Source organism: Patiria miniata, unplaced genomic scaffold (genome assembly GCF_015706575.1).
Source record: "Patiria miniata isolate m_02_andy unplaced genomic scaffold, ASM1570657v1 HiC_scaffold_24, whole genome shotgun sequence".
Taxonomy (NCBI): domain Eukaryota; kingdom Metazoa; phylum Echinodermata; class Asteroidea; order Valvatida; family Asterinidae; genus Patiria; species Patiria miniata.
In genome coordinates, this window is record NW_024037063.1 from 2,389,486 (window position 1) to 2,401,524 (window position 12,039).

Below are 12,039 nucleotides of genomic sequence, written 5' to 3' on the forward strand. Positions count from 1 at the left end.
GTGTCTACATCGCAGCTAAAAGATCCTCTTAAAATTGAGGGTTTAGATTTTTTTCAAGATCTTCGGTTTACTCGTAAAATATGTTGATGTTTTTGTATCATCATCGCTGTGGTTTACGTCAAATTCGTCAATTTACAGTTTAGACATTCAGTTATGTTGGCTTTTTGTCGAAGCCGTTTGGGAGTCGAGTACTTGACATGACTTGAAAAAAAACCTGCTTCGTCTCCGAGTCGTGTGTAGATGATGACTGGAAAAATTGTCAGATATTTTCACAAAAAAAACAGACCCTGCACATGCTGCACCATAGCTAGCCCTATAGAGCATGCAGCAGAGACCAAGGTATTTCGCCATGCAAAATGATGTGCCAACGTAAACCAATTGCAATTCGCAGCTTCGGGCATTTTCATGCTCCAAGTCCAAGCTATGACTTCTGAGGTCAAGAGGAGCTCTGTCAACTATTTCCGGTTGTCTGGTCGGCCTTCTGTAACCCCGTGTGTCGTGATTTCTGGCAGCATTTAGATCAGTCAAGCATGGGTTGGGGTGGAAGGCGAGTGATCTATGGGCCAATTAATTTCCACGATCAAGTTTGTCTGAGTTTGGGCGATCCTTGAACCGATCGTTAGTCGCACCATAGCTCCATGGGCGCACTTCAGACATGTTCTTGTGCCCGTTTATAAGTTTTGAGACACGATGTGGCAGTTAAGTTGTCCACCAACCTTATTACTATTCCAATGGGAAAATCGTGGTTTTATTCATCTTCGGAGATGAGCAGCACTAAAATAGTGCAGAAGTTCTCTTGGTTCAAACATTAATTGTTGCACCATTAATGTGGACGTGGTGACGTCAGATTGTTGACTTCAACGCAATTTATAATTTGTAATCTTCAAAAACATGATCGCGGAAGTAAACTCGATGCAAAAGGAGTGTTAACTGGTGGGAGTTTGCTCAATGGGGAGGTAATGGGGCAAGTTTACTTGACGAGGGTGCTGGAGAGACATTGCTCCACGGAGGGACGGAGGCTGGTCTTCAAACACAAATACAACAAAGGTGCTTGAATGTTTCGATGGTTGGACTTACCTAGAACAACTTTTGCAATTGCATGCATATGGCTTCTCACTCTCACATTTTATGACCCGAGGTGTACTTGTTCTTAGTTGGAGTTTCACAATACCTCCCGTCTCCCAGGAACTCCCCGGCAGGCCCCACTCCCATGCAATGAAAACTGTTACATTCTCAAGAATTCCTCGTTATACGATTTGGATGTGCAAAATCGTGAAATGTAATTTTATGTTTTTGACCAACCCAACTAAGGCACGTCGGCCGTTGGTATCGTTCGGTGTAGGAGCCGAGGCCCCCACTGGTCTTTTATCTCTATATCGTCGTAAATCAAATTCACCACCGTGAGAAACTCGCGTGCGAATTTCTTGAATGTTGCCGATCCCTGGCCAGGCAATACATCTACAGTACATGGTATTGTATATACTTTTTTTAATACCTGATGGTGCTAGGAGAGAAAATCTCCCGGGTTTTTAGACTTGCGCCAAATTCATCAGGTCATAGATGGCCGCACCTCCTTATCATGGCTGCTAAGTTTTCACATTTGGGACGGGGTTTTAACTTTTGGCCTTTTAAAAAAAATCCCAACACGTACGGGGGGGGGGGGCTGGATTCTCGGCATAATTTGATAGATGCCACTTACCGTTGCAAAGACGAAAAATCCTGACTTTAATTTTGATATGGGATTGAGACCTGACAAACGAATCGCCGTCACGAATACGCTCGGTACCGGTAGGCCCCATAATGTTCACGTTGTATTATTCATTGGCGCCAAATTGGTATTGTACTTTGGCGCCCTCACGACTCGTTCCGCTCTGCCGATTTACTGCAATTCTTTTGAAATGTTACTTTTAAAATATTTTTTTAAACATAGTATGGTTAAAGGCAACATCTGTTTGTCAAATTCACGGAAAAAAGCTCGGACATTGAAATTGTGAGCTACTTAATTAACATGTACTCGAGCCGATTTTCCCTCGAGCCTTAGTACTTAGCACGCACACGGTGCGGTGAAAAAAACCCAGGGCAGTTCAACTCGCGGCGCAGCGAAAATCCATCGATAGGAAACCGCTTTCGCTTGTCCAACAAGAATAACATTTATGGAACTGGGTTCACAGTCGATCGAAGATTGAGTCAAAGGTCATTCAGAATAAATCCATCATAAATCTCAACTCTTACGAACAGCTGTTGCTGCGACCACTGGCCGCCCAGATATGTCACATGACCTGACCCAGATGTCACGTGACCTGACCTAGTGGTCACATGACCTAGTTGCTCCGCCGATCGAGTTCATCTTGTGGTTTTAACTGTCAGTGTCAGAAAAACACCACAAACTTCGGCGTAATCGCGCATCAAAGGAATTGCTTGGCTAAATCTTTAATGTCTGTGTATGTCCGTGCTTGAAAGAAAACGAATTGTAATAAACAGATTACTGTTTTTGTCCTTATAAGTTTAAATCAGGCTAGGCCTACAGCAAAAAAAAAATGTTTTAAACGACTTTTGCTTTCCAGTTTGATGTACGACGAAGTAATAGTTACGAACCATACGTTACTCAACTCTTCGATGTTATGTTTTTTTTTCATACAGATGGTTTCCTTGGAGATATTGCTCTAACAGAGGAGCAATACCAACAAGAAATCGGCCGCTACAAACAGAAATTACAGGAGTATAAACAGAGTAAAGGAATCAGGAAGAAGACGAACAAACAACATGAGGAAAAACAATTGGCCAAAGAGGAGAAACGTCTGGCCAAGGAGAGAAGAAAACTCCAGAGGAAAGAAAAGAAAGCAATCAAAGAGGAGAAGAGGGAAGAACGGAGACAATCTAGACGTCCTCATTTAGAAACAATCCAGATTGTTCAAGGTGAGTGGAAAGTGTTATTTTGTTGATGAAAATATATTTTTCCAAAGTTCAATCATTTAACTTAACTTTCCAAACAGTATGTGTTCAAATCAATGGAAAAAATTTAAATCAAGGTTAACAAATTTTCCCTTCCAGCCTCGCTTTAGGTAGGCCTGCATTGATTTGAATGGGGAAAAATCAAGATGGCCACAACATGATAATGCCGTCTATTGAGTCCATTCTTTCCTTAATAATGCAAGTTTTGAGGTGTTTTTATTTTGACCTACCTTGACAAAGAAGACTTCAGGCCTACCCAGAACTAGGTTTTCATTATATCACAACTAATCATTTATGTTTTCTAAATGATTTTTTCTTTATAAGTTTGGGAAAATTTTCTTTCATTATTAAAAATATGTTTTCCTCATTTTCCCCGTTTCCCCTCGTATTCAATTGTTTGCAATTAGCTGTATTTTCTTCGTAACATCATGCTTTATCACTTAAGAACTATAAATAACCAATTCATTTGGAAGGATATGAATATTTCTGTGTTAGCTCAGAAATACACTCGAGGCCATATGGAAGCTGTGTCCTCTAAACATTTCCGTTGAGGTTCCATGAATATTCCACAAGGAAATCACTCTTCCCCCTGGGCACCAGCGGGCACTGTAGTACTAAATTTATTCAGATTAGGAGTTTCCTATTGGCACAGTAAAGATAGCAAGAGCTACCGGGTGAGTTAAAGAGATCTCTTCACCTTATATTATTCAAATCTGTATTTTAAGTAAGATATTATTTTGATCTTATATTACAAAGGGGTAACGCGGACCATCCCCCCCCCCCCCCAATAATAAGTTGGGTTTTTTTTTAATTTTCAGGAAAAAAAAATTAAAAGATTTCATATTTCCCTCCCAAGCCATGTGCTACACATACCTTTTTGTTTTAATATTACAATGTGGAAATAGCTCATAACCCCCTTCCCCTTTTTGGGGAAAAAATACCGAAGCCCTCTTGTCCCCCCCCCCCCCCCCCTTCAGAAATTGTGAACTGTTGACTTCTATTGATGTGTCATACAAAGTAATTTTAGGCTTCTCAACATCAGCATAAAATAATCATACTCATATTTAGAGATAAGAGAAAAATCACTCTAGTCTTAGAATCCTACACCTTTTTAAGCCCTTGAATGGCATTGGGTGTTGACCCTGGTTGATGGAAATTAATTTTGTCCTTGGCTGATTAGGACCTCCTTCAAAGCAAGAAGCGACTTCCTTGAACCAAAGTGCTTGTACTTTTCTTTCCCTCCAACAAATTCCGCGCCTACAAGTCGATTAGTCTGGAGACGGAAGATGTGCCTTGCAAAAAAGGGAATTGACCAAATTAGATTTGCGATGGCCTCGAACTTGGATTGAGTGGTGTAGGCTTTGGGGATACTGAATGCTCTGTGGCTGAGTAAGTCCTGTTGCCAAGTATTGATGGGCAGTATCCCCCTCGGTTCTTTAAAATCAGATGAAGTGTTAAAAACATCCCTGTAGTTTATTTCACAGCACTTTTGCTTATAAAGTTATAGGGGTAGGTACTTGGGGGATGGGCTCAACTTTCAAGGGGGATGGGCTCAACTTTCAAGGACAGAATGAAATCTGGTTGTCAGCTCAAGTTCAACAGGGAAGCTACAGGATGTAAATTTTCTATTTCTGGCCAATCATAGCCCCCCCCCCCCAGTCACCCCCTCCCCTACTGGAAATTTGTTAGTCCCAGTTTAACAGGTTTAACAGAAATTCCCCCCCCCCCCGTCACATCTAGCCCCACCCACTGTCACATCCAGGCCCCCCCCCCCACCCCTCACTCGTCCCCGCCCCCTTTGGTGAGAATCCTGGCTGCGCCGCAGAGACTTCATTACCAATGAATGTTGTCAAGTTTTGTGCCTCTGTAGACTTCTTTATAACAGTTTTAAGAAAAGGATGTTCAGGACTTTCTTCATCAAATACTGGCTGTCAGAAAGATAACCTACATGTAACTCTTCTTTGGTCAACAGCATTTTCTGGCCTTACTGGAAATCTAATGCTGCTATTTTGCAAAAGAAAATGTAACCTGAACACAATTTTTCTATGTTTTGAGGGTAATGTCCTAATATTTAGTTTAAAACAATCATATTTGCTGAACACAAAAGATATTTTTGACAGTTTGTAGGGAAAAAATATATTGTTTTCTGCCTGGAAACAAGAGGAAGTTCGCACCAGGTGCTACTAGTCAAGCAACTCGGCAGGAACAATTAAACTGCCAGCGGGGGAGAACTGATGCCCTTGCTTTAAGGAAACAACTTTCACATGTTTGACAAACATTCTTTGGATAGAAACACGCCCCTTCCCCTTTTTCAACTCTTTCCCTCCAAGTTGGATTATGCATCAAATTGAAATTGATTGACGGAAGCTTTCATTTTGCCAAATTTTAAGAAATAGGGGGGAAAAAGTACATAATTCTTCATGATTACAGGAAATTAAAATTACGTGCATAAGTCAGTTCTGTGAAGTAAACACACACATCTACAAGTACATTAAGGATGTGTAGTGCAGGGTTCACACGCCATGATATGATGGAAATCCCAAGCAGGTTATATGTAATTACTCAACTTAACACAAACCACATTTTTTCTTGGATATTTTCAAATTTCTTTTCAATTAAACTAAGAAATGAGTCACTAACTTTCTGTGAAAGTATCTTGACATAAACATGATAAAGATACTATAGAAGTTACAGGAATTGAATTGACAAGTCAAACTGCAACCCCCTAGGCCCTTTTTGCTAAGAAGCATCCTCAATCCTCCAAACTCCTCCAAAATTTTGCAACAGCACCTAAATTCTTCAAAATTGTCAGACAGTCCTGCCTCAAAATGCATTCATCATCAATCCTCCAAAATCCTCCTCATCCCAAATATTGCACTCGTATTTAAAGGAAGGATAACCAACGCCGAAATCCTTCAAAATCATCAGACAGTCCTGCCTCGAAATGCATTCATCCTCAATCCTCCAAAATCATCCTCATCTTCAAACACCATTCATCCTCAGTCCTCCAAAATCCCCCCATGCTTCAATCACCATTCATCCTCAATCCTCCAAAATCCTCATGTGATTCAATCACAATTCATCCTCAATCCTCTAGAATCCTCCAAAACCGCCAGGAGGATTTTGGAGGAGGGTTAGGGGGGACTTTTTAAAACTCTTCCCTGTTTGTAAATTGCTGGTTTAATATGTCATTTTGCAATTCCGGCTCACATGGTAGCTCTTCAAAGTTAACCTCATGATCTTCCCACAGATAATACCGTGTCATTCAATTACATGCATCATGTTGATACTGGGATGTGTTCCAATGCTGTGTATATTTTGGTAGTCAATGAAACTGACAGTTCCTGACGCAGGTTGCAATCTGATCCGCCGTCTGCCGGTTGGATACTTAAAGGCAGTTATGTACAGCTGAAATTTGCAGAAATGTTTGTCTTGATGTCCAACACTTTGGCGTTCAGTTTCAAATTCAAAGGAATGGAGAAAGTGTGAACAATTCATGCAGTTCCGATAAAAAAATATAAAAAAAACTTAACTGAAACTAGGCTAGTTGTTCACTTCAGTTTGTTTGCATGGTGGAAAATACACAACGTGGACCGAGGCTTGTTGAACCATGGTTAAACAGTTTGAAAACAGAGTTTTTCGGGGATGATTGAAAAAAATGCCGTTGTAAATTACTAACATGTGGGAAGGGGTGGGTGGGAAAAAGGAAGTTGGAACATTAAAGTGTAGTATTTTTTGTATGGTAAACTTTCTGGGTAATGGGGTTAGTCCATGTTGAGGGATGGTGTAGGAAGTCATGGAAATTAAGACTATTATTGAGAAGAAAGCCTTCACATACTGACATTCAAGAAAATAAGCCTAATAGTATAATAGTCAGGATTTCCAAGTAGGATGTTTGAAGAAAAATAGTGAAAACAGTGAAAAACATCATTCTGAAAAAAAAAGTAAAACCAGAATTTGTCTTCTGCTATGTTCAATTGTTGCTTGTTAAATTTTCTTCATAAGGTGTTCTTTCAACTTCTTTGTTTGATTGAAATCTAGAACTGTCTTTCAAATTTACTGTCATTGTGGTGCAAAGCATTGTGGGTCAGTTGGAAAGTTGGGAACAAAACAACTTGGCTGGGGTTACACGGCAACACAGAGTTCTAATTGTTTTGTCCAAATAAGCCCCATAATGCTCGGTGTGCTATACAGCAAAAAGTTGGCCCATGGAGAATTAGACGTATTACCTTTAAAACATTATTGATTGGCACGTTCCGTCAAACCAGCTGATGGCTTACCAGTTGAGCTGACCTCCAGGGAATGTCGCCGAACGAAAAACTTCCTGTCAGCCTGCCCCAGCCACTATGGAGCACCAATTAGGTCAAATATGTGTTTCATTTTCGATAGAGGGCATAAACGGCTGTGCTGCTAGCATGCAGCAGTGCCGGTACTTCGTTACCTGTAGCTTTTCCTGTTATTGAAGAACACCTACTGGTGTTTGAAAGTAATGCATAGTGCATGTACCTTCATCTGTTTATGGATTTGCTAAAATATATTAGCATGTATGTATGAATTGTACAATTTTGCTAGTTATTTATAACATAGACGCTCCATGTACAAGGTCTAAATTTACGTTTAGTACATCATACATGTATAACGTATATTCCTACAAATTTTGACTATTTTTCTACCACGTGTCAACAAGATACGGTACCAGTAAAAAAAAAAAAGTCTATGTAGTTCAAAAATGAAAAGTGACGGTATATATTTTTGGGGGTGCTTTGAATCAAATGTCCAGCCTGTAAGATGTCGGGGTTTATTTTAAAAAAACAATGTTTACATACAAGTTGACAACTAAGATTTAAATGATGTTTAAAAAACAGTGGTCTGCTCTGCATTTCGATGCATGTTTAACATGTAATGTGAAAATTGTTCACCCCTTACATTTGCCCAATTCTGTACCCACATCCAACCCACATGAACGCAATGCATCATCCTGTCCAATTATTTAGCTTGGTAGAGTTGGCTCGGTTGACAGCCTTGTCAGAATACAGACCAGCTGCTGGTCGTTCATCATAAATGAATGATGATTGGCCGGTAGTCAAACCTGATACCCTAAAGGTAAAAAATATCTGGTTTAGGCCAGCACACTTAGGGTGCTCCTCGTCTATGATAGCCCCCGGAATCTTGTGTCATGATCTGGGCATTTTTGTAAATCCATAAATCTGAGCTCCAAATGTACAGACCTTAATGAAGAGGATATTTTGGTGTTGACAAAAGTGGCACCTCTGCGTTTTTTTTCTCATTAGGAGTGGGGGACCTCAATATTTTGGGCTTTCAAATTCTTTCTGCTGAAGTCATATTGACATGTCTTAAATTATAATTTACTCAAGTTGATGCCTGGCTATTATTTTGAAACAGTATCTAATTTTCCTCCCAGGACCCAATATTTTATAGAAATTATAATTCAGTAAATTTGTGTGAAACCTTAGTCAGCTGTGTGGTCTAGCGGTAGAGCATAGGATTCATGATCGTGAGACTGTGGGTTCGAGCCCCACCGTGGTCATGCGTGTTGTGCCCTTGAGTAAGGCGCTTTACCTCAATTACTCCTCTCAACCTAGGTGTTAAATGGGTACCGGCATTATTCAATGCTGGGAAGGTAACAGACTCGCTGTGGAGGAGGTGTGGCGATCCCCCCACAGCGGCATTTCATGGACTCAAGTCTGGCCCATTTGCTTCAAAAGAGAGATGGGCACTCCGTTCCTGTGAACACAAGTTTGTCGCCTTGGTTTTACCTTTAGTCAGCTGAGAAACAGTCACAAGTCAGTAACAATGTGTGACGTTTGATTTTGCTAAGGAAATAAATTTGGCGCTCATCAAATTTCTGCGTTTTTAGGATGCCCATGAAATTTAGTCTAGTTCTTCCACCATGTTGCCCTTCTTTTTTAGCCCTCCCGTTGGGTCGTTCAGTTTAATGAACTGACAGTGACCCGGTGCCAATATTATACTCTGTCATAGCCTGTTAACATCAGTCAAAAATGTCATTATGGGAGACCCCTCCAGAGTACATTTCTCGAGACATTAATGTGTCCTAGCAGCTGCATCATGGAGGTCTGAATCGATGACATGACTGTGGTTTGTTTTCCTAGCAAACTTATTTCCAATCTTGCTGAGTAAGAAATGTTTCATGAACTGGCACTCAGTATGTTCTGACAGATGAAGGCTGATTGTTACTGTGCTTACATCATTAACAACTTAAAGCTCCATAAAAGGAGAACATTCAGGGCATTAGTAGTCATGTGATTGTGATCATGTCTCCCCGATATCATTTTTTTAAAGAGGTCAGCTGGAGTTGACTGTCTTGCATCTTGCATCTTGCATTAGAGTTCTCTCCTAAAAGCATTGCTGCTGTCCTGGAGAGGGTGGGTTGCGATTCCATGTGTGCTCTTTGTGTGTGCTGTTAGGGTGCTTATCGGATGGTGGTATTGTCAATTTGTCCTGAGAGATACAACTGGTAGCTCCATCCCTCTTATAGCTGGGAGAGCTTCTGTCTGGAACTCTTTCAAAGTGGTCGCAGTAACCGCAGCCACTGGTAGCCTGTTCCAAATCCGAACAGCTCTTGGGAAAGAACATTAGAACATCAAGATACTTGTACAAACATCATCTGTTTCCATAAACCTTAACTTGAACTGCCATTACATGAAGCCATTAAACCATTAACTTTGATGTGACATATATTCTGAACTTTAAAAAAAAAATTTTTTTGACAGTTTAAAAGCTTGGAAAAGTTTGTTTGGCGATTTTGATTTTGTTATTAGTTTGACTAATTTGGTTCATTTATTTGTTTGTGTTTTATTTTATGTTTATTTGCTTGTTAACTTTAATACTCACTCATTCACTTTGTCATTAGGTTACTCCAGTTTGTGCATATGTACATACTTATGTACTCTAACCATGCTCCTCACATGAATTGGTTCATTCGGTGTGTCCGAGCACAATTCATTGTATTATAAGTCATTAAATTATAACTCAAATTCAATATCAATATCATTTGTCGCCATTAGAAGAAAATCATCAAATAACCATGAGAACAATAAGTCATTGCAGTAAATGTAGATGGAGGCATGATCTAGAGAATCCAAAGCTTATAGGGGCATGCCTTATGTAAATTTATACAAAATTCAAAGTATGAAATCTTAGAAAAATGTAGACAAACCAATTTTGATCATGGGGGAATCCCTGTCATGATATGTACCAGACTTCAGTGGGTTTAGTGAGAAATTCATAAGTTCTGTCCTTGAAACTTGGTGTGTATAATGATGTGTCCTCAGGGGTGCTGGATAGTACAGCACTTTATAATATAGTACAAGCAGTGGGTCCTTGCTCTGAGGTACAACACAGATGCCCAACATGGCAAAGGTGTTAGGGGATACCTTGTCCGTGTGTTGTCAATCACAGCACTGTTATTATTGTGTACATGTTGTGGTTTCCCCTTGTCCAAACCACAAATCACTTGCATTCTTGTTACACCTCATTGATCAATGAGCAAGGAAGGTTGACATGAGGCAATTAGACATTTGACAGGTGTATGGTGTAGGGTTAATTGGCAGGGCTTTTTGTAGTAATGCTGGTACCTGGAACTCCAATTAGGCATGGACTGTGATTGGAATTTTTGGGGAATCTAGCTGATGGAATGTTGATATTTGTTTTGGTTGTGGAAGGATGCAGGGATGCAGAAAATGTGTGCAGTTCTGCTTTTGTTGTTTTGTTGTGTTGTTGTTGTTTGTTTGCAGAACATATTTTTGTTTTGGATGGATGGTTTTTGCTTGCCCCAGGGGGCTAGACTATTATCATCTTTGTGCTGATCTCACTGACAGATTGACTCACTAACTGTCACTTGTGAGCTGGGCAGTGCCATTTTATAGGATTACCCCATAATTAGACCTGCATTGTCTTGTTCGTTACAGTTTGAGCATGGAGCCAGGACCCATGGTTTGAGCTTGTATGCATTCATTCATTTGTTAACAAGTTCATTTTCTTGAGAATAGTTATCACTACTAGTTCTTTTCGGGACCACACATTTTCACAAAATAGATTAATTCCAACTTACCTCTTCTTTGCAATTATTTCGTTAATTTTTTTTTTTTTGGTTAGAGACTAGCACCTTCAGGGATGCTGTCAAGTGTCATGAAAAAAGCACACGAGTACTTTTAAGTTAATGAAGTTAAAACAAGGTACCAAGCGAGATTGTGTGTGACACACTGCTGATACACAGTCCTTCCTGCTAAGTGCACAGAGTTGCATTTGTATATTGTGATTTTATGGGCGCAAGAATAACGAGGCAAATGGTGTGGGAAGGTCACACTGCAGCTTTTTTAGTATAAACATAGGAAGTTGTTAATTATATTTTACGCTGCAGTGCAAAGTGCCGTGGCCTTGCTTGGATCTGAAATTTGGATGATACAGCTTGACATGACAGTTTTTGGTGTGACATCATCCGATTGTTATTAACAGTTTCTTTCCTGGAATTATGTTGAATTTTTTTGTGATGTTGGACAAGTGTTGTTCACTTTTAGAAGGCAAAATTATGAAAAGGGGGTAGACTCTTCGTTTAGATATAAGTGTGTCCATTGTTTAAACCAGTGACAACTGAAAATATAGAGTATTGTTCAAGCAGTACACGTTTTTAAATAAAAGTCTTGTACGTGTAAATATAACCAGGTTTTTAAACTGGCTTAAAAAAGGGAATATGCTTGTAAGTGCCTTGCTTAGTTTAACGGGGAAAAACTGAAGACTTTTCATTAAGCATTTGAGTTTCCCTGAATCTTTAGTGCAAGCAGTCTTCCAGGGAAAACCTACACCAACTTGACTGCAAACATCAATTTAGCAATTTGTTAAACATGCCAGCAAACTTGTTAAAAAGTCAGCCCCTGTGGCAAGGTTACCCCAGCTGCTGACTGTTCTGCCACCTGCCCTGATATTAGGTAACTGTAACATGTACAGCCTGTCATCAGCTCATAGCTTCGTGTCAGAGCAAACACCTCCAAACTCTCAACAGGTGAGATAAACACTATAAATTGGGCACCTGCGGGCAATTAAAGTCAC

At 40.0% G+C, this 12,039-nt stretch overlaps 1 protein-coding gene across 2 annotated transcripts in view; it reads left to right on the top strand.

Annotated features, from left to right (window-relative positions):
- LOC119731558 (bone morphogenetic protein 1 homolog) overlaps positions 1-12,039 on the top strand; it is a 33,868-nt gene that overhangs the window by 2,187 nt on the left and 19,642 nt on the right. For both annotated transcript variants that reach the window (XM_038204737.1, XM_038204736.1), the window contains exon 2: positions 2,641-2,916. In XM_038204737.1, the coding sequence (XP_038060665.1) occupies positions 2,641-2,916 (276 nt within the window). The remainder of the gene's footprint in view (positions 1-2,640; positions 2,917-12,039) is intronic.